This window comes from Phaenicophaeus curvirostris, chromosome 1 (assembly GCF_032191515.1).
Source record: "Phaenicophaeus curvirostris isolate KB17595 chromosome 1, BPBGC_Pcur_1.0, whole genome shotgun sequence".
Lineage (NCBI taxonomy): Eukaryota > Metazoa > Chordata > Aves > Cuculiformes > Cuculidae > Phaenicophaeus > Phaenicophaeus curvirostris.
This window is the reverse complement of record NC_091392.1, coordinates 193,860,521-193,882,927: the sequence shown is the minus strand read 5'-3', so window position 1 is coordinate 193,882,927 and position 22,407 is coordinate 193,860,521. Positions and strand designations below refer to the sequence as shown.

General features: G+C 41.4%; 1 protein-coding gene across 2 annotated transcripts in view; it reads left to right on the top strand.

Moving 5' to 3' along the window:
* RAB6A (RAB6A, member RAS oncogene family) overlaps positions 1–22,407 on the top strand; it is a 64,081-nt gene that overhangs the window by 33,490 nt on the left and 8,184 nt on the right. Inside the window, exons 2-6 of one of the 2 annotated variants that reach the window (XM_069883376.1) lie at positions 7,872–7,930; positions 12,775–12,828; positions 14,364–14,469; positions 16,342–16,453; positions 17,611–17,704. In XM_069883376.1, coding sequence (XP_069739477.1) covers positions 7,872–7,930; positions 12,775–12,828; positions 14,364–14,469; positions 16,342–16,453; positions 17,611–17,704 — 425 coding nt within the window. Of the gene's footprint in view, positions 1–7,871; positions 7,931–12,774; positions 12,829–14,191; positions 14,298–14,363; positions 14,470–16,341; positions 16,454–17,610; positions 17,705–22,407 lie in introns of both variants that reach the window. The other variant, XM_069883377.1, reaches the window with a different exon arrangement.

Here is a 22,407-nt window from a genome sequence, read left to right as displayed (position 1 = left end):
GCTGCTTTTTAAATAAAAATCTAAAAGTGGGTTTCATGCATTCATAATTCAGTATATTGTTCTCAGCAATGCTTTTTCCTGTTGTTGCCTTGAGTTATTTTTTCCAGATCTGGACTAGCAAGTTCTCTGACCCTCAACACAAAATCTGGTTTTCAGCAGCTCTTTTAAATATTGGGTATCAAATACCAGCAAATCTGAGCACAAAACTTGATGTGAGGCCAGTAATAGGAAGATCTTGGAGTCGTGTTTGAGGTTACAGCTCATTGAGTGCTATCATAGGTATCATAGAATGGTTTGGGTTGGAAGAGGCCTTAAAGATCATCCAGTTCCACCCCCACTGGCTGTGCACAGGGACACCTTCCATTAGATTAGGTTGTTCATATCCTCATTCAGGCTGGTTTTGGAACACCTCCAGGGGTGGGGCATCCATGACTTCTCTGGGCAGCTTGTTCCGGTGCCTCACCACCCTCAGGAAAAAAATTCTTCTTAATGTCTAATCTAAATCTCTCCTCTTTCAGCTTAAAAAGAGGGGTCATCTGTTCTGAGAGTTTGTTTTAAAGTATTGGGTCATCTGTTTTGAGAGTTGAGGGCAGAACAGTTTGACTTCTCAGTAAGACATACTGTTCCTTGTCAGCACCTCAGTGGTTGATGGAAGAGCTGTGTTATGTATCTAATAAAGGAAATACTTCTAGTGAAGATTTTGAGGTGAGTTTATCTGTGAAAGAAAGTTGTAGTGTCACTAGGACTTACCCTTCAACCAGATTTTAAAGGATTCTTGCAAGGGGCACGTTGTATTTTGGGGTTACACCGCAATTTACCTGTATGTGTGTTGATGTTTTCCTCATCTTCCTCTCTTTACATTATTCTTTTTTAATAAGTTGGATCTCTTAACCAAGTCTGCCTCTGAGAACGGGGAGAGGTCAAGTGGAAGTTTTTAACTTTGCAACGGAAAGGCTGGATAGAGTGATTATTGTAGAGGTTATTTTGCTTTGCAGATGTTTCTTGGGCTATTTTTTCTATTGCTGATGCTTTGAAAGTGCTAAACAAGAACTAGCTTGAACTCAGATTTAAGTTTGACTTTTTTCGAAGAATCTGTGGACAAGATGTGAGTCTCTAAGGCAAGCATGTGCCTAAGAAAACAGAATGGGGAGGTAAAGACTACTCTTCTCCTACATTATATGGTAGAAGTGGCACAATCTCAATTACTTTTCCTTTGTAGGTTACTCCTGACTGTTGTCTGAGCCCTTTGCAGATTCTGCCTGGCAACAACTGCCTTTCTAATCCCGTGCTGGCAGGGAGATGATTTGTATTATCTGATAGGTCTCTTCCATCCTTGGCTCTTCTGAGAGTCTCCCCAGTGGCTCGTTACAGCGGACAGCGTGGAGAGCTGCTTGTAGTGCTGCCAGCGGTAGCTGGTAGCACATATTCTGTGCACGCTGGCGCAGAGGAATTGTTGGTACCCACTATTAATCAATGTCATTAGTAGTGGTTGGAGTTGGACATAGAAATTTGCAGCACACAAGGCCCCAGAAGCAGGACAAGGCAGTCTTCAAGAATCAGATGAACGACCTTGAAATCTCTCCAGTCGCTGCTGTCAGATCAAAGTTGCTGGAACTATGAGATTAGCGTATTGATTTCATCTTGCAGATGAATGCTCTTTCTGAAATAAGTGCTAGGCAGTGGCTCAAAGCTCCCAGACAAAGAGTATCGATCAGGTTGACTCAATTAGCTTTTGAAGGCTTTGAATTTGAGCCCTCATAGTTAACGGCAATTTCGCTGATAGGAACTTCACAGGTTCCCGTCTTTTAACTCAGCTATGTGTCTTGGATACTTTGCTGTTTGCTGCCAGTGATTCAGTTCCTGATTTAGGAGGTTTTTAGTATTTGAGCATCTACTTCTGTGCCGAATCAGTGATCAGATCTTTCCTTCTAGCATTTTCACAGAATCACAGAATCACAGAATAACCAGGTTGGAAGAGACCCACCGGATCGAGTCCAACCGTTCCCATCAAACACTAAACCATATCCCTCAGCACCTCGTCCACCCGTGCCTTAAACACCTCCAGGGAAGGTGACTCAACCACCTCCCTAGGCAGCCTGTTCCAGTGCCCAATGACCCTTTCTGTAAAGAATTTTTTCCTAACGTCTAGCCTAAACCTCCCCTGGCGGAGCTTGAGGCCATTCCCTCTTGTCCTGTCCCCTGTCACCTGGAAGAAGAGGCCAGCACCCTCCTCTCCACAACGTCCTTTCAGGTAGTTGTAGAGAGCAATGAGGTCTTCCCTCAGCCTCCTCTTCTCCAGGCTAAACAACCCCAGCTCTCTCAGCCGCTCCTCATAAGGCCTGTTCTCCAGCCCTTTCACCAGCTTTGTTGCTGTTTTTATAAGTCAGAACAGCTGCCTTCTTTTCTGGTCCACGGTGTATTAAAACATGGCAGCTTATCAGAATTTATGTGGATGAATGCTTCCACTTATTACCTTATAAAGCAAAACATTTCTCTCCTCTTCCTCCAGTCCTCTAGAAGAAAGGAGTGCACAGGCTCTTCAGTGTGTGTTACTGTGTGCTGTTCAGCTTTGATGGTTAGAGGAGTGAGCACAGTTGCAGCTGGTGAGTAGTTCAGTATGGGAGCTACTAGTGGCTTCTAGGTCCAGATTCTTCCACTGCTGGTATAGCTGAAGAAAAACATCTGAGCAAGTTTGATACAAGCTTTAAAATTCCCACTGGAGCTGGTTGATTTCCCATCCAGGAGCATGCATGGATAATCTGTGCACTTAAGTAATGGTGTCTGAGCCACAGCTGTGTGATTAGGAGTTGGTTAAATGGGGTCTTTGTTTTTGTTGGATAAAAAGCTTGAAAGACCAGAAAACTCATCTAGCGAAACCCAGAGTGCTATTGTTGTTCAGCTGCTTAACGACAGAAGAGTTTCCAAAACTGATGTTCAGGTGCAGTGTTGTGACAAATGCTGTCTTTGGTTAATCACTTATTTTCTTAGCTTTCTTCTACTTCAAAAAATTCGCAGATACTTTGCATGTAAATTCCTACACAGGAATAACATCTGATAACTTCACATGCCAAGGAAGAAGAGAATCTGCTGCCCAGCTGGACAGGGTATTTCAGAGTTTAATTACCCATAATTTTAAATTTGCATGCCTTTTTATGTAGCACTTTTTTGGAGCTGGCTTTCAGCTCTTAGATCTTGATCTGGAGAAAGAAAAGAGACTGGACACCACCTTTCCTTATCACTCCTCATTACTTCTCTGCTGTCTGTCACCTTTCAGTTCTGGTAAGCTATGCAAGCTGCCTTTTTTCTTGCAAAAAGGTTCCTCAACTCTTGAATTCCTTGAGTTTTTTCCTTACCTTCTGTCTGTGCATGAGCAGAACCCCCCTTACTGCTCCAGCTAAAGCTATGCGCTGCTGAAAAGCCCCATTTGCAGCATTTCCTTCCTCACCTGTATTCCTCCAAGGGTAATGCTAACTTTTTTATCCCATCAGCATACCAGAAATATTTTAGCCTAAAGGGTGTTGTGTGCTACTGCAGTGCTGACTAATGCCGTCCTGGACATATTTGTGCTTCGAATTCTTATTTCAAGAGATCAAATTAACCCAGTAGAATTTAAAAGAATACCCAACACTGCTTAATGAAACAAGGCTGAAATCCTGACCATCTTCTCTGCTTTCTTTGGTTATAAACCACAGATTGCTTGCCCAGTTGTTTACAGTCTGTGTTCTAAGACTCCGGTTGCTCTTGTCTGTGTGTATTACCTTGTGCTACTTCTGCCTGCTGAGCTTCATTTTCTTCCTGAGGTCACTTCTGCATTTTTCAAGAGTATTTGAATTCTCATTCTGTCCTCTAACTTGCTTGCAATCACTCCCAAATTAATGCCTTCTGTGAATTCGATAAACATATGGCCTGCAAGACAGAATAGAAAGCAAGTGAAAATATATAACAGAATGGGATTCAAGCTCTCCTGCAGATACTCAGTCTACGAAGTGGGTCTTTATTTTGCAATTTTCTTTATTATTGATATTTTTATTTATTTTTAAAGTCATGCAAAGGGGCTTAACACTCTGTTATGATGTGTTATGATGTTCCAAGTAAAACTGATGTAAAAATTAAACTCGTTCAAGAGCCCAGGGGCTCCAAAAGGGATTGGTGGAACTGTGGCTCACTGACCCTTCCTGGTTGCTCTGCCAAGGAAGGGGAAAAAATTAAGCTATTTATCACAGAATTGTAGAATAGTTTGAGTTGAAAGGGACCTTAAGAGGTCTAGTTCCAACCTACCTGCCATGGGCAGGGACACCTCCCACCAGATCTGGCTACTCAAGGTCTCATCCAACCTGGCTGTGAACCCTTTCAGGGAGAGGGCATCCACGGCTTCCTTGGGCAACCTTTGCCAATGTCTTACCACCCTCATTGTGAGGAATTCCTTACTAATGTCTAATCTAAAGCCTCCTCTGGACCCGTTCCAGCAGCTCCATATCCTTCTTATGTTGAGGACTCCAGGTGGGGTCTCACGAGTATGGACTAGAGGGGCAGAATTGCCTCCCTTGACCTGCTGGCAGTGCTTCTTTTGATGCACCCTGGGATATGGTTGGCCTTTTGGGCTGCGAGTGCACCTTGCAGGCTCATGTTGTGGTGTGCTAGCTGCGCAATGAGGTTTCCCTTCATAAGGCATTATCCTTACTGGGAGTATAGTTTGTAACAGTGTTGTGTCCATCATAAATACGGTCAGCATGTTTAATTACATGTTTAATTTTGTGTGCACAAAATCACGTGTGACATTGCTTTAGCTGTGACTCGCCCAGGGGCCTGTGCTGTGCGTCCGTATGAGAGAAATGTGATCAACATATTTTACAATAGATTCATTTGTGTGATTTTGTTCTCTATTCAAGCTCTCTGAAACAGAGCTTTATAGCAGCATGGCTTGCACAGGAGAATCAGCATATGCATCCACATCACTTCAGTGTGCAACAGATGGGATATGAATCCTAAGGTGATTCATCCGGCTATTTTTTGTAGGGCTGGGGATAGTTTCTGCCATTGGCAGGCAGGGTGGTTTGTGTGGGGAGATGCAAGATCATGTTAGGTATTCACGGTGGCTCATGGAAAGCCTGTAACCCTCTGGACAAGGTTTCTGCTTATATAATGTAAACTTGTGAATTTCTGAAGGGAGGATTCACTGATTTATCCTTTTAATTATAGATAGAGTGGGAATTGTGGGCTTTCACTTCGGCCAGGATTTTTAAAGCAAGTTGTCTTTTGTTTTTTGTCTTTTAAGGAGAGATGGTGATGCCTCAGTAGTCACAGTGGAAGTAAAAGCATAAGCAGTTGATATTAATACTAACTTGATTTGGTGCGTGTCGACATACTGTGTAAAGAAAGCTTTGGTCTGTTTAGAGAAGAAATGTCTTAGAACTGAAGTGCATTAAGACAGTCTGTCCAAATGTTAGTTGAAGCAGATGTTTAAATATGAGCAAGCCAAGCAGCACCTTATTTTTCCTCTCTTTGTGGGAAGTGAGTGAAGGTAAGGTAGAGAAGTTCAAGGAATATGAAATAGATAATGTTTTCAGATATTGTGGTTTCTAGACAGACTCCTTCCAAGAAGCCTCAGTGTACAGCGGGAAGAGAAATGATTTGCCAGAAGACTTAAGTGTTCTTCAAGGATTGTGGCTTAAAAATGCAAATTATTTCATGTGTTTGTTTACGTCCCCTTGCACCTCTAAATAATTAAATTTGACTGCTTTCATCAGTGGTTGTGTGAGGAAAAGCCAGCTTGTTTGTGGTGCTGCAAAGCCATTACTGGGATTTATAGTATGTGCTGCAGTGGGAAGGTATTGGATTTGCTCATCTCTGTCCCTTGAGGATTATTGCTGGTTCTGGAGTGAAACCCTCCTCCTCTCGCAGCCTGTGGCTGTTTGTCCTGCAGCAGCCTGTGCTGTTGTTCAACACATCTGTAGGGAGCCTGGGACAAATTTGAATAAGGGATTCAGGAATCCTGTCCATCTGAGATGCGTTGCTTCTGCAAAGCTACTCACTGAAGGGAATGTTTGCTTTACCTTTTTTGAAGGCAGCTTTTTAACTTTGTGGGAAAGCTCAATATGCCGAGGGAGTGGAATATTCACACAGGAATTCAATTTTTGACTTGAGAAAATCTTTTTCTCAAAGGCTGCCTGCTGTATTCCTTTTAGTTTAGCACTTTTACAGAACTAACTAAAGTTTTCAGATGGATTAAAATGCTGCTTAAGTATGATACCGGAGATTTTTCTTTTTTTGGAAGTTTTATACTAGAATTTGAAAAAAAACCCAACCAAACCAAAACCAGAAAGCCTCCCAAAACAGCCCCTCGTCCCCGAAGTCTTGACTTAAATTTCTCTCCTCTCTTGGTGGTTGCCCTTGCTGAGAGCTAACATCTCTGGAAGCTTATTTGAAGAACTCTAAACAAGCTTTGGCTTGGGCATATCCAACTGCCTTTTATCTGTACCTGCCAACATGAGTCATACAGCTCTCCTTGCTCTTCTCCCACTGGCAGGGGAGGTGGTAAATTCCCGCTGCAGGGTGGTCTGAAGAAGATAACTGGAAATGATATATTCTGGAGTAACTTCAGCTGTTTTCTAAATAATCAGTCTACAATTAAGAGTATTTAAGCATATTGAAGTGAGGCAAATTGAAATATTTCAGTTTCTGCATATCTTGCTGATCCCTTCCAGATGAAGGTGGTGTGAGATTGGAAGAAGTTGTCCATTGACTATGGGTTAGGCTTTGTCCCGGCTCAGCTGTATTGTTGTCCTTAGAGGAGTAGAAAGCAACTGTTATGACAGCGATTGTTTTAGAATAAACCTCTAGCAGTCTCAACTTCCTTAAAAGACAAGGTAGTCCAATATGTGGCTGGAATGCTGCAATTCACATAATTTAGGTTGATCTCAGTTCTGAAGTGAGAATCTCGACAGAGCGTGAGATACCTGCGATTTAAATTGGCCAAGCTGAGTCGCAGTTACGGAGGAGCAGCTGCAGCATCACAAATGGCTGCATGGCAAAGGCTTCTCCTGTGGCTCTGTGTCTGTCAGGTATGTGTGCACATGCTGCAGTGACACCTTCTGATTGCTGTGCCGACTGTTTGCTGTTCTGATTGCTGTTCCTCGTGCTAAACAGCCAGCAACGAGCTGCAGCCATCGCTGGGGTGGGTAACGGCATTTTTAACAGCATATGAAACTGCTTATGCAAAAGGGTATAGTCAATGTGTTGTCAAAAGAAGGGTGAAGTTAATAGAGTAATGGGGACTCCAGGCACTGTGGGGAGATGGTAAACAGCCTCTCAACAATGATGTTCTTCAGTCTTGTCTTATGTTGCTGCAATACGGCAGCAGGGATGGACTGCCATTTGTGTGACACGTGACGAGTGTATTTTAAAGTGACATAGCTACCTTGTTTCATGAGTGAGAAGTGCGGATTTCATAGAATCGTAGAATAACCAGGTTGGAAGAGACCCACCGGATCATCAAGTCCAACCATTCTATAGTTGTACGGGTTGTCAGCCCTGTTGCATTTGTTCATTTAGTTCAATTAAAATTTCTAAATGACTTGGTAGAAATTGGGATGATCAAATTGTTTCAGTATTCGTCTTGAGTCACCAATGTTTAAGAGTAAAACTGATGCTCAGGAATGATGCAGGAGCCAACCCTTTTCAGAAAAAAATGTGCCTGCTAGTGACATTGCAATTGTTAAGTTAAATAACTGCTCTTTTGCTTGTAGAAGTTAATTGCACAGTATGGATCTGTCAGATGCAGTGGAACTCCTGAAACTATTATTTAAATCTCTTTCTTAAAACTTGCAATGAAATTGTTTGTTGAATCTCTGTTGTTTTTTTTCATCTTTTAGTGGGGAAGACTTCCTTGATCACCAGGTTCATGTATGACAGCTTTGACAACACCTACCAGGTAAATTAATCCAAGATATTTTCTTCTGTAAGGCTCCTCTGTTGCCCTGTCTCCTGTTGCGGGAAGAGTCCACTTGATAGCAGTTGGATAAGAGTTTGCACACTGGCGAAATTTTTAATTGTAAAATCTTCATGTTTTTTATTTTATTATCTCCTCAGAATGGCATTTCAGTGTTGGATTCTGCTCGAGTAGCTTATCTGCTACTTGCAGCAGGATGAGCTGTTGTTTGAAAGGATGAGCCTCTTAGGTATGCCCAAGTGGCAGTAGCTGTTAATTCTACCTGCTTTTTTTCACCATTTGTTACGAGACCATCACAAATCTAATGCCTCTGTGGGGAAAACATAACAGGCACCTTTCTCTTAAAACAGAAAAAATCTGGGCTGCAGGATGTTTTGCAGTGGGGTGAACAAGGACTTGTGGAGCAGAAAGCAGTGAATTGTAAGGCTGAGTGTGCCTTAAGATGCTATTTTGTGCTGTATGCTGGAACAAAACCCACAGACCTGTCCGTTATGTATGTCCTCATCTTGTGACTGCTTATTTATGCTGATTTATTTATTACTTAAACAAGATCAGGTTGATGAGGTTGGGGTTGAAGCAGTGGTCGTATTATATTCCAGTCAGCCCTGCAGCGCCCTCACTTCTTCATGTTTGGTGATAAGTTGGCTCAAGCTGACACACGCTGACTTTCCCAAATTCTAGGAAAGCAATCATTGTTGCCCACTCCCAGAATCTAGGATGAGCTTGAAAAAGTGGCAAGTTTTGAAAGCACGATAGTTCCTTTAAGTGTGCCTTCTCCAAGCAGAACATGTTTCATGACTTGGCTACGGTTGCTGACGTTCTGAATACACTAAACTGAGAAAAATCTGTTCCCTGATGAATGTGAGGGTTTTTTTAGGGAGGTGGGAGGAGGAGGTAATAGGAAAAAAAATAAGAAAAATGCTATGACTCTTCTGTTACTTAGTGTCTATCCAAGTGTCTTATTTAAATCTCTTTAACCCTTAATGATTTCCTTCCTGCCTCTTCAGCAATTGTTGCTGCTGCTGCTAGGCAAGTTGAGCAGAATGAGATGTAAGTTCTCTCTTAAAGATTGGAGAAGCAAAGCTTCTATAGTGTAGGAGGACTAGAGTACACATCATTGCTCCCAAGGGAGCAAACATCCTTTCAAATTCTACCCACTGTAATTACATGGACATGTGAATGTAGAGCTTTTATTTAATCTGTTTTTTTTTTCCCCACAGTATTTTTCTTCCAGGTCCGCTCCTTATCTCTGCGGAGCTTGCGTCCTACTTCTTTCTTGAAGGGGCTTGACCCTCTGTGCTTTATGATAATATTGTTGTCTCCATGGGAAACTGGTCTGACATAATATACTAAATGATTGCAAAATGAATGAGTGGGACTTAAAACAGTAAAAAATCTTAAGGGCTTACAAGACAGCTTCAATTTAACTATCAGTGATGTGTGCCTAGTTTGGGTGTCAATGCACTTGGTGTACTGTCGCTCATCCAGAGACCTCTATTTTCCTGAAGTCATGATTGAGGTAGGGCAATATGTCCTTTTTCAATATAGCTGGAAGGAAGAATGAGTTATAAAAGTTCCAGTAGCTTGGCCAAAATCACACCACATGTAAGTGTCAAACCAGAATATAAATTTCCTGATGTCCAGAATTATATAGAGACCTCTCAAAGCCCAAGACTTGAATGATATTGCATATCACACTGCGTATGTGGTTAGCTGTAGGTTGCTTGATGGATGGTTTGCTTGTTCTGGACATTTCCGATAAATTTTGAGTGCATATTTTTCTGAAAGCTGCCACAACCTCATATTTGAACAAGGTTTTTTCTGTTCAGTTGGTAAAAATAGAAAGCTGCCTTTTAATAAAATCTGTGCTGTGCATTGGGTTTTTTTTGCTTGCTGCTAGATAAGTAGAATTTAGCTGTTTCCCATAGCTTGCCAATAAGCTGTTTTCATGAAAGTGGCATTTGTGGATCAAACAACTCTCTATACATTGTAAAGGACACCCAAACACCTGAAATAATCTTGTGCCATTGAAGGTGTATATTTTACCAGGAGTGATTCCTTTCCATGGATGTGCTAGGAAAGACTTGCCTTGTTCTGCGGCACTGTATGTGATGTATAATGAAAGCTCAGTGTTGGCAAACAGATGATTCTGTGTGTGCTATGCAAGGGGAGAATCACAGGCCATGCTTCCCTTTAGCTTCATCCTCTTGGAGAAGTGGAGAGGGAAGGCAGTGAGTTGAAACAACGGCCTATGACTTGAAAGACAATTTGGGTTCTTTGTCTCAGGCTTGTTTGCATAGTCTTGGGTAATTCTGTCTCAGCCACTTAGTCTATAATACGGGGTAGCAAGAGTTCCTTATTAGATGGTAGTATTGTAAGGACAGATGGATTAAAAAGTGTTCTCGTAAAGGACCCCATCCGTAGTGTGGCCATCTCAAGCTTTCTTTGTTCTTGTCTTCTTTAAAGTTGCAATTGGGACTTGCAGTACCTCCCATCATGTTCAGAGCACGCCAGGTTCTTGCTAGTTCCATGTGGTGCACAGTATTTCAAAAGTGGGTTGAACCTGCCTCCACCTCAATTATGGTAATTAGCTCAGTTTCGTGTCCGTGTATTTTTTTTTCCCGCCATCGGCAAGCAGACTTTTCCTCTACTCATACGTCACACAGCTCTTCATTACAACTGATCTGTAAAGATTACCCCAAGCTTGTTTGCTCCTTCAGTCAGAATTGTGACAAAATGCCTCTTTGTAGGTTATGTATTTCAGTACAAGTCTGAGATACAGAGTGTGCTTGAATCCATACCTTTATAATGGCTCCTTCTCTGTATTGTGATGCTGTCAAAGCAATAGAGGTGGACAAATACATTTGGCTGTAAGTTATTCCATGTAATTTTAAAATTTGGGGTGGGGGCTTAGGTCAAGAGCCACTTCCCAGCTTTAAAGCGAGGTTAGCGCAAATATTTTTGTTGCTCAGGTCTAAAGTAAGTTTTGTGTTTGGCCTTTGTATTGTTGCTTTTCCCATGCTGTGGGCATCCAAGTGCAGGAATCTCACTGGCCCGACCTGTTTCTGCATACTTGCATTTCTGTCAGGCTTACAGAGACTCCTTATGGCAGTGAGGGAAGTTCAGAGCTCCTGCTGCCGTTCGGCTGTGTGGGAGAGGTGGCATGAAGCACAGGCTGAGGCAGGTTTCAGGCTTTGCAGCTCCTACTGAGAGTGGAGAAAACCTGCACCTCCAGCAGTCTGTCAGTCAGAAAGGGATCCTGATGTGTATATATGGTGTGAGATCTTAGGGAGTTTGTAGCTTTTCTTCTGTAAAGCAAAATCAAATAGATACAAGGGAAAATAGGAGCATCTTTGAAGCAAGCTTCCAAGGAGTGCCCTTTACCAAAATAATAGAAAACAAAAGCAGAAGGGAAGCATGTTGTAGCATTAGTCTTTTGAGGCTTCTCCTGTCTGCTTTACAGTTCCAGTGTCATCTCTCTGTTCTGGTAGTGTCACAGTTCTTGATGATGGGTAAAAATCACTAGGTAGCTGTTTTGGAATCCTCCAGTATTTATTTTTCCTCGATGCATCTCTGGTACCCCGAAACTGCTACCCAATTTCCAGCTAGGGAAATTTGTGTTTTGATATTTAGCTGCAAATGGTAGTTCAGTTTGGTTTCCTCAGTTCTTCCTTTTAAAATTAATTTGCAACTGTTTTTTCTGTATTGCTCACAAGCAGGCTGGCTAGCTCTCTTCTTTATTCCTAGTACATAAAATACCTGGCAGAATACAAGGAATTAATTATGGGGATATATAGTGAGGGCTTAATAGCAGTTTAACAATACAGAGCATATACAGTATAGTACTCTCCATTAGAAATACCAGCTTCAGTGTGGGAGAGTGGGGAAGAGGTTGTAGCAAGCCCCTTTGCCCTGCCTGAGGGACTTAATTCTTACCATTTTTTTAAATTTTGTTTTTCTTTTTAAATCAATTTGTTTGGAACATCTTCCAGGCTCTGTGGATGCCACTGAGCCGCGCAGCTGCTTGAGATGCTCAGTGTCCTCCTGAAACCAGAGCGGCCTTATGGCCCCAACAGCTCAGCTCAGGTGTATTCCTGCTGCAAAAGAACTCCAGCAGCTTGGACTTGCCCTTGCTGCAGCCCTGAAAAATGGGATGATGATCTTATATTTAAGCAGCAGTTCATGATAGCACCCAGTGGTGCTTTGCTCTTTCTCTTAAACACACATAAGGATGTTCTGTGCAAAGCTCCCACTAGTGTCTAGAAACTTTGATGCAGTTATGCTGCAGTGAGCTTTAGCATTAATCGAGTGTTATAAATTGTTGGGAGCTGTGTGCTTGCGCATGCATGCTCTTGTGTTGCAGCAGATGTGAAGATGGCCCCCTTAGCCTTAATGAAAAAAGCTAAAGGTACATTAAAATACTTGACAGTCAGGAACTGAGTAGAGTGTCCCCAGATATCCTGATTCAGCTGCTGGACACTAACTTAGGTCTCGTGCATAAACGTCCTTGCTTGTGCCCATATGTCTTGTGTGTTTTAAACTGTCAATATGCATAAATTGAAGTTAAGGTTGGCAACTTCTCGTGCTTTAAGATATTGTTCTGCTTATGGATATTAAGGAAACCGCGTATAGTGTGTTACTTATAGATACCATATCTTGCAAATCAGAAAATTAGCATATTTTTCTTGCAGATATGCGCTACAGGTGCTGAATTCTGGTGTGGCAGTAGTGTTTGCTCCTCTGAAAATCACTACAGTTGTTCTGCCATTTTATTTAAGAGGTGATGTTTTTTCCTTTGTTTTGTTTTTTTGTTTTTTTTTTTACAGGCAACAATTGGCATTGACTTCTTATCGAAAACCATGTATTTGGAGGATCGAACAGTGAGTAAGATTTTTGTTGCATTTCTGTATGTACAGTAGGAATGAAGATCAGCATCTGTTGTAATTGTGCAACCCACAGTTCTGAGATCACTTGGAAGTATAGACTGAGCGTTCATCTGCCAGCTGCTTCCAGACTGACAAGTGCTGTGGAGACAGCTCCCTTCTCTGCTGGGGGAAATGGGAAATCAGCATTTGCTTCATCTGCAAAGGGCTCATGAGTGCCATTTTACAAGCGGCAGTAGGTGCGATAGTGTCGTCCTCTTTGAAGAAAAGAGATGATACGGATGCTTTGAGGGGTGCATTATGGTGGGAATTCGGAGGAGGGGGCCGTGCTTTCCCCCTTCAGTTTTTGATGTCACATGATGAAGGGATAAAATATAAATTCCCAAATGCTGCCAGTTATTAGCTAGCTTGATAGATTTTAATATTACTTGTTTAAAAAGAAGGTTGCCTTCAGTTGTAATCTCCAAATGATACTTGTTTCTTAGCCTGGTGCAGCTCTAGTTCCTGATATGAAATCACTCCTCTGTGGAAGCAAGCCTGTGGTTTAAAATGAGCTCAGATTCTTAATTAAGAAATTCAGCCATTGAGCTATTTGCAGAAGCATGTTGTGCAGTGCTGCATAGGCTTATGGTATTGTATAAAGCCACAATAAATGTGGTTGCATTGAAAGTGCTTGAGTGGTGTTCTTTCCATAGCAAAGCCGCCCTTGTGCATCTTGCCGTACAAGTTGCTTTTAGTATATATTGCCTTTTATTTCAGAACCTTGATGGGAAGAGACATTCAGCCTCATCTGTGTGCACGTTACTTTGCAGTGTGACTAAGGCTTAAATATAGAGTATTTTTTTCTCCTTGAAAAATTCATATTAGTAGCTATTCCAGTGCTTTGACAGCAGCTGAAGCTCCTCTAAAGGAAGTGTGGTGCGTGATCTGTCTGCTGCTTCCACCAGGAACCATCCTCCAGGCTGCTGGAGGTTACATGTAAGAGTCCTGAGGAGGGATAGCAGCAGAGCATGCAAATCTTGTGTAGGCAGGCTTGCAGGTGAACATTTGCCTTAGTTTTCTTGTTGGTCGTCTCAGTTTGAAAGCTGAACAGTTCTATTTCTCCCCTTTTGGAAAGGAAGCATTTTTTTTAAGAAGCAAAGACAGCAGAAGGCCAAGATAGGTGCACATATACCAGTTTGGCTAACACGAGCGCTTGGGAGAGATTGCTGTAAAGGACACAGTGTGTTGCTGCTCCCAGTCCCCAGTCATCTCCTGCATGAGTTTATTATTTTTATTTAGCTTTTTTCAAAAAGTAAAATTTATTTACTCTTTTATTTTTAGTGGCAGTTTGGCTTTTTTAATTTTCTCCCACCCACAGATCAGGTTGCAGCTGTGGGATACTGCGGGTCAGGAACGTTTCCGTAGCCTCATTCCCAGTTACATCCGTGACTCTGCTGCTGCTGTAGTAGTTTACGATATCACAAGTAGGTATATTGCACTGGGTTTGACCTTTTTCTTATTTTTCTTGCTTGTTTGACTGATTTTGTTAGGTACGGTTGCAATTATGGGACACAGCAGGTCAAGAACGGTTCAGGAGCTTGATTCCTAGCTACATTCGTGACTCCACTGTTGCAGTTGTTGTTTATGATATCACAAGTGAGTGGGGGGAATTCTGCATTTCTAATACTCTGCCCCTTTCATCCTTTAGCCTAGCTTTGCATGTCCTATCAGAATCATCTGCTTGTTTTTCATTCTGGCATGAAAAAAAAAGTTTTCTTTTATTATAGTCAAGTTTTAAGCTAGCCACTTCATCACAGCTGTTGTAATGTATGAACTGTCTTACAAATGACATCATTTTGTAACCCTTTCCTGTTGTGTTTTCCTGAAGCCTTGAGTCCTGGCTGGTCTTGTTGCACTTTATCCTTTTTCATCTGCTTTTTGATTGTAGTATCACCTGTGACTTTTGGTCTCAAACACCTGAATCATGTTCATAGATATTTGAATTCTTAAATCAGAAACTTTGCACTGATAGCTGTAGCTTGCTTCATTCCACTTGCCCCCCCCCCAATAAAAAATCTGGGCATGGGCTGGGGGGAAAACGCACTAACATCACATTTTCATTTGAATCAGTCACTTTCACATTTTGCAGTATGTAAAACTTACCACTAAGTCCTTATCCTTTAACAATTGTTCTTTCATTTCTTACTAAGGTATGTACATTTTTGTGAACTAAAATATTACTGCTTTTTCAACCTTCTTCTGTCCCTCCTCTCAGTCCAGAGACCCCTAACTTACTAGCTTTTGATATTTAGAAAGAACATATATTTTCTTGTACGAGATCCAAACCTTGAGACACTTTCAGTTCTAAACTAGAATTGACTGAGAGCAATGGCCTAATTCTATACAAATGCAAAGGCGTTTGGCCTTTGATTTATAACTACTAGAAGATTACAGCAGGAATACGGGCTTTCCCAATAAAAGCTTTAATTGTTAAAAATAGCACTTTCATTTGAACTAAAATTACAGGTTAGATGTAAATTTTTTTTACTGACCTAGCAAATTCAGTATTATCAAGTAATAAAGAGAACAGTTAAGACGCTGGCAAGTGATCAAGTCTTGACTGTCTAATGTACAATATATTGCTATGCAGTAAAAACCATTAAAAAAAATCAATATGTGGCAAGAACTGCTGCAGAGCTCCCTGTTTCTTAAGTACTGAAAACTACTTTGGCAACTCACATGCTCTTTGTGTAGATAACTGGCAAATGCTGAGTGCTGTGGCAGCTTCTATGCAACTCATATTTCCTTACGGGATGCAACTTTTCAAGCAACTGTCTCATTAGATCAGGGTAGCTTCCTAAAATTCTTGCAGCTTTTAAGGACATATTGTTAAGAAGATTGTCTGTGGATAGGCTAATCTTGTATTTCTGCTTCTATGCAAATGATTTGGAAACTTTGTTCAAATTATAGAACTATCAGTGTTCAGTGATACAGGAGTTGCTAATATGTTGTGTAGCGCTGATATTTCCTAATGAAAATCCTGAACCTAGTAAGTAAAAAGTGATTAAGCTGTACAAAATGCATAGCTGGTATTAAGTGCTTTTGAGAAGCAATGAAACTGTAGGAATCTCTTGCTGTAGATGCAGAAGCCATGAGCAGTGTAGAATGCAATATCACCTTAATGCCTATTCTCTGTATAAAATATTTTATGTTAAACTAAAAGAGAACTGGTCTAGAACAGAGTGATAAGACTTCTCATTTTAGTTGCTGTTAAAACCAAATTATAGATCAGCTCAGTTCACTCCCTGGTTTTGAATTCACCTGCAATGAAGTACTAGTCCATTTTAAGTTGATGCCAAAGTTTTCATGTACTTCAGTGTGGGAAACTTATTTGCTTGCTGATTCTTCATCACCCTATTATGTCGATTCCAGAGAATACGAAACTTTTATTTGAGACTTACAGATGTACTTCCCAGTGATCTGTGTAGAATACCTTCAGTGATAATCCTTTCCATTGTTCTCTGTTAGATGTAAACTCGTTCCAGCAAACAACAAAATGGATCGATGATGTCAGAACGGAAAGGGGCAGCGATGTCATCATTATGCTGGTGGGAAATAAAACAGATCTAGCAGATAAGAGGTATGGCAGAATAACTGATCTTTCAAGTGTTTTTCTTAGTCTGCTGCTGTTTTCTCCTAGACAATTATTTCAAAAGGAACACTTGCATTTTATTTTTCTAAAACGCTTGAACTTGTTTTAACTGTGCTGGAGATGGTTGTGACTAGAGAAGCTTCAATTTTCAAGCCTCTTTCATTTGCGTAAGCACAAGTTTCCAGCACAACGCGGTGAATGAGTTGAGAAACTGTCACCAACTTGTTCGGATGCCAGGAGAGAATGGAGTGTTAACTGCAGCCTCCATCAGTGAATGAATAAGCTGAGGTTGTTACAAATATTCATGCTTAATAGATTCACTCAGATATAAATGACAGATGCCAGGAATCCTCTCTTTTAAAGCTCTTCAGGGATTTCTGTAAGTTGGCAAACTTAAATGTGTTTATTAGAAGTTGTGCATCTTCAGTTTTTGCCGAATTGTGTGCTCTGCATATTCTGGGTTTATTGTATACGTAACTTGAACGAGTAAAACTCATGAAGGTGAAACAAAAGCACAAGAAGGAAGGGGTTTTTTATTTGATTGAAATCCCTGTTTCCTCAGAATAGCTGTGCTTGTGGCCCTTGCTCCAGATTTATATCATCTTACTAGAGTTATTTACGCGCACACACGCCCCTCAGAGGCCTCGTGATTTTTTTATGGTAGCTCTTGAACAAAAGTTTCCTCCAGCTTTTGCTGTAGCAGACTGTTTAATGGATGGGACACCCAACCACTGGCAAGCAGGACAAAATTCACTTAATAGGAGGAGGTTACACTTGGTCCTTCATTTTGCAGGATGCAAGTTGATTTTAACTGGTTATTAACATCTATTGATTACTAATTGTTCAGACATAAAAGCATAGTTTCCTGAACGGGGATGTGGAGGCGTCTAGTTGGCCTGCTTAGCAGTTCCACTGGAATGTGAGTTCTGCTTTGTGAGCTGGGTGTGACAGAATCCATTGGATATGATGAAATGGTGATACTTGTCTTCAGCTGTGCTCAGCATGTGGCGTCTCTATGAAGGGAAAAACACATGAAATGCTTTCAGAACTGTAATAAACAGTCATCTCCTTGGGTTGAAGGTGAAAATCATAATTTTTAAGGTGTTTTTCTTTTTTTCTTTCTAATTCTGTGTTATCTTCCCCAGACAAGTGTCCATTGAGGAAGGAGAAAGAAAAGCCAAAGAGCTGAATGTAATGTTCATTGAAACTAGTGCAAAAGCAGGATACAATGTAAAACAGGTGAGTAACGTGTTGGCTGCAATCAGCCCAGTGAGGCTACTTCTGTTAGCAAACCATTGTGGACTTCACTAGGCCTTGGGAAGCCACTGGGAAGGGTGTCAGGGGGATGCTTGTATTCCATACACAGAAAGCAGCATCTCAGAGCTGACCTGATCGCTGAGGTTCGGGAGCATCCCTGACCCTACAGCAAATTATTTGAAGCAAACTTCTTTCCCCTTAGAAAAGAGGAATTATTCAATTATCTTTGTGGGTACAGGGTCATACCTTCCTAGATTCTTGATAATCCAGATTTGGTGTTTAGATTGAAGGGATTAAGGCATGAGCAAAAAAGTTGGGGAAACACAGATATGAGGACTGTTTCTTGTACTGGTTCAGTGAAAGAATGCAGGCAAACCAGTCAGGGAGGCGTGTCTTGGCTTAAAATGCTCCCACTGTACAGTGAGACAGTGTAAACTGGTGTTCCCACTCTGCTGGAAGGCACTGAAAGTGTGAGCAAATGTTCTTGGATAGCCAAAGCTATTTATTTATGGTAGATGATGAGTGACTTTTGGATCAGGGAAAGTAGTGAAATGTCTTTTGAGCTGATGCAAAGCAGTGAAATTAGGTTTTATGTTGTGAGATGAGCTGCGACTCTAAGTTCTTACCTGCTGATGAAGTTTTAGTGTTGGTGAAGATGAATCACTTGGCAAACAGTGAACTGGTGAAAATAGTAAATGCTGCAGAACTGATCTGGTGTTTACATGAAAGAACTTTTGTTTGAGCTTATTAGTTATGTAAGCGAATGTGCTTACTGGCAGATCATGAGTAGAGACCTAGAGCTGTATAGCCATGCTGACTGTCTGCATGACAGGATACTGCTTTTTTCATTGATCTGGCAGTTTCTTATTTGGAGTCGTGACCACTAAAACTTTTGGCAATCAGTCTTAAGGTAGGAGGAGAAGCAGTAGCGCATGATGTGGAAAACATTCATTTTTGGGTGTCTCCATAGAGCAGATGTATCTACACACATGCATTACATGTGTATTTTTTATAGATAGTCACACAGGCAGTTTATATGCAGAATTGCATAAGGAGTTGCTAAAACAGGGTTATAGATTATTTTGTACGTTATAGACAGGGCTAGAGGCTTTGTTATTAAAATGTCTCTTAACTTTGTATATTAGTAGCAGAATTATTACTTATATAACGCAATAATTAGATGTGTTAACTTAGCACTGTATTTCAGTGCATTACCAAGCATAGAAGTGTTCAGTTCCAGGGTCCAGTAATTATCATGCCACAACAGAGAGGTTGGTTTGTAATTAAGGTTTGCATTCTGTGCTGGAATCCTTAATGTTTACTTGGGCTAGGGAGTATGCACTTGAGAGCAGTTGCCTTACTGAGAGGAATGGTGATGATGCCGAAGGTATTCTGTCTTTCCTTGAGGGAGTTGCTGCGCAGCTGACACATTTCCAGATGTCTGTGTCCAATTCTGTAAGGTAGCTTGTGGCTTTTTGGGCCAGCTGGAGCCCCGATGATTTGTGATACAAGTAGGAAAATCTTGTATGGTACGCCTGTAGTCCATTTTGGCATAAGACACTGTCATTGAATAAAACACGTGCCTTGTGAAGCTCCCACAGCCTTCATCATTAGGGATGGTAGCTTCATTTAATACATTATGAAACTTTGTCTTTTTGTATTTTATGCTGAAGCCATTCAGGGATTGTACTAATGAGAGCATAAAGCCATTTCTGTAGCTGTAGACTCACATGCATGCTCTCTAGAGAAAATTCTTAGTTGTATAATAGAGATCTAGAGAAATTGTGCCCGTGGTCTTAATTGCCAGGTTACCTACTGCAAGACTACTTCTTTAAGAATATAGGTTTGGTATTAAAAAGTGGTGGTGGGAACCTGGGGGCTTGTTCCCTCTGTTTTAAATGGAAAATTTGGTGTTCAGAGACACAGTTCTTGTTCTTTGCTAATATCAGTAAACAGTAATATCTACAAAACTTGGGGCTGTTGTTTATCACTGCATCATAAGGGTACTTCATGCAGTGTGAAGTGCTGTTGGGACTGGACAGAAGACAAATCTTAAGTGATTTCATTCCCTGTGTAAAAAATCAAAACAAGAGACATGAGCAGTTATTAGAAAATAACTAAAAATGGATTTCTTTGAGTGTTGGTGCTTATTGCTTGCATGGACTGGGATTTTCAGGAACTGCAAAGCTCTTCTGTGGTGCAGAATATTTAAGACTCTCAAACAAATCTCAAAGGATAAGACTTTAAATACCACTGATTATTGAGTTCTGTGTTTTCTTTGCAGCTTCTCTATTTAATAATATAAATGTATTTTACTAAATTGTCAATAAATTCTTCCCCAGTTAAATGGGAAAGCATATGGGTATCAGTCTCTTTACCCAAGTAACAAACAGTAGGATGAGAGGAAATGGCCTCAGGTCGTGCCAGTGAAGGTTTAGACTGGATATTGGGAAGAATTTCTTCATAGAATGCATTTTCAAGCATCAGAACAGGCTGTCCAGGGAAGTGGTGGAATCACCATCCCTGGAGGTATTTAAAAGAGATGGTCTGGTGGGCTTGACAGTGCTAGGTTAAGGGTTGGACTTGACAGTCCTAAAGGGCTTTATCCAACAGAAATGATTCTGTGATTCTGTAACTGCAGAATGGATGCCCTTCCCATAAGCTGTATAAATCCTTTCTTTTTTAAGCAGAATGCAAATTTGACTTTCTCATAACTGATAACTTCTGTCTGTAATATATTCTGATTCTGCAGACCAATTACTGTCTAAGTTAATATTCATGCAGGTTTTTTATTTCCTGTAAAATTATTTTTGATACAAAGTCCATATTTTGACTACATACAAAGAAATACATTGATGTGAAAACTAAGATCGCCCGGTGCCAGATATTAAATACGAATGTAAAGATGAATCTTAGACTAGAGATGAGTCCGTGGCTCGTTCACTGGGGTATAGGCTTAGATTTAGCAATTACTGTGCAGCTTTGATACTGTATAACACTGGAATGTGTAGATTAGGGAATGTGAACTGTTGCTTTGTTGGAGTTTTTTTTTTTCTTTCACACAAAATGGTTGCCTGCCACTGTTTAAATTTCTCAGGTTGCAGTGCTTCAGTTCACACCCTGTCTGGGCAGTCCAGAAAAGCTGAAAAAAAGCTGCTGTTTCCCTGGTGTCCTCTCTTCCCAGTGCAAAATCTGTCTCCTGGGTCTAAACACTGTGTCCTGGGTTAAAAGTAGGGAATGACGCAAGTTAATGCAGAAGGAGGCTTGGATTGAAGTTGAACCCTGAGTCCTCACTTGTTGGCTTCTTTGCGTTTCCATCCTTTCCTGAATAAGGTTTTGGGTTGTGTGGTGTGGGAGGTAGATACCTTTGTTACCAATTCCAGAGGAAGCTCTGTTTTTTTATGCCTTGTGTATGGCTCACCATAGCTTCGTTCCTTTCTTCCTGTCCTCTCTTTCAGGTCAGAGATGTGAATTCCAGTGTCATTTGTGTGCATGCAAGTCCTGGAGACATGACTTGCAACCCACTGGGTCTGACTGCCAGGCAGGGTGAGCAGAAGCAGAGGCAGCTGTTCAGGCAGCTTGAGAGGTTCCACAGGTCACTAGCCAGTATCTTCATTCCAGTCTTGGTCAAGCATTGCAGAACAATGTCAGCTCACAGGTGGTGAATCTTATTGCTACTTGTATTGGCCCAAGCGCTGGAGTTCTCTGAGGGACACTGACCACAAGGTTTGAGTATCTGCATTTGCCCCATTAAGGATATGGAAGGAGCTTAATTTCTTGTCCTGCTTGGGGAGAGTAACGGCTAAGACTCTTTCACTTCCTTGGCTGCGTCATTTGTATGCTAGCTGTCAGTGGGGAGCCAGGGTGCTTTTGACCTTGTGTGCTACTTTTAGCTTCTTAGTCATCCTTTTCTGCTGGAAAGATAAGAGGGAAGGACACTGTCTTCAGGTCTGTGCTCACTGTAGCTGTCCTACAAATCCAGCGTGCCTGGCTTTATAGCGTGTGTCCAGAAGGTGAGTTGCAGCATACTTCAAACAGCATGTATTTCAATGCCAGGATCTTCTTTCAACAAAGAAATAGAGGGGAACATACAGCTGGCTGGCTTTTTTTCCCCTTTCCCCTGTGGCATGGAAAGGGACAGCTCAGAAGATGGCACCTCAGCTAGCACTGGTGGAGACAAGTAACCTGTAGCATGAGGCTCAGAGGTGGATCTCCACGTCACCACTGCAAGAGGATTTGCAGCCTGTGTATGTGCTGGCTGAAACCTAGAGACGGCAGGCTGTAGTATATGACTTCTCTGGCATTTCTTTTCCCTGGAGACTGATTTAATGAGCTGCTGGGGCAAGCATCATCTCTTCTAGTTGCACACTGTCAAAGTAGATTGTAATGTATGGCTGTTTTGTACTGTTGGATCTGTTAAAGTAGAGCTATCTCCGGTCACCAGGGTCCTCACACTTACTGCTCCTCTGGCTTTTGGAATGGGGTGTTGAAAGGAAAAGTGAGTGCATGATATGATGGAATAAAAATGGTGATTGTATTGTTCTGGGGTTAAATTGATGCAATTCAGGGAAAAAATTGGCTTTTGGATCCTGCAAGTTTTGCTAAAGACTGATTGTCAGGGGAGCCGTAACACTGAGGAGAGAAGTAGATAACTTGTTTCAGTTAATGCAGGGAATTGTGGTCTC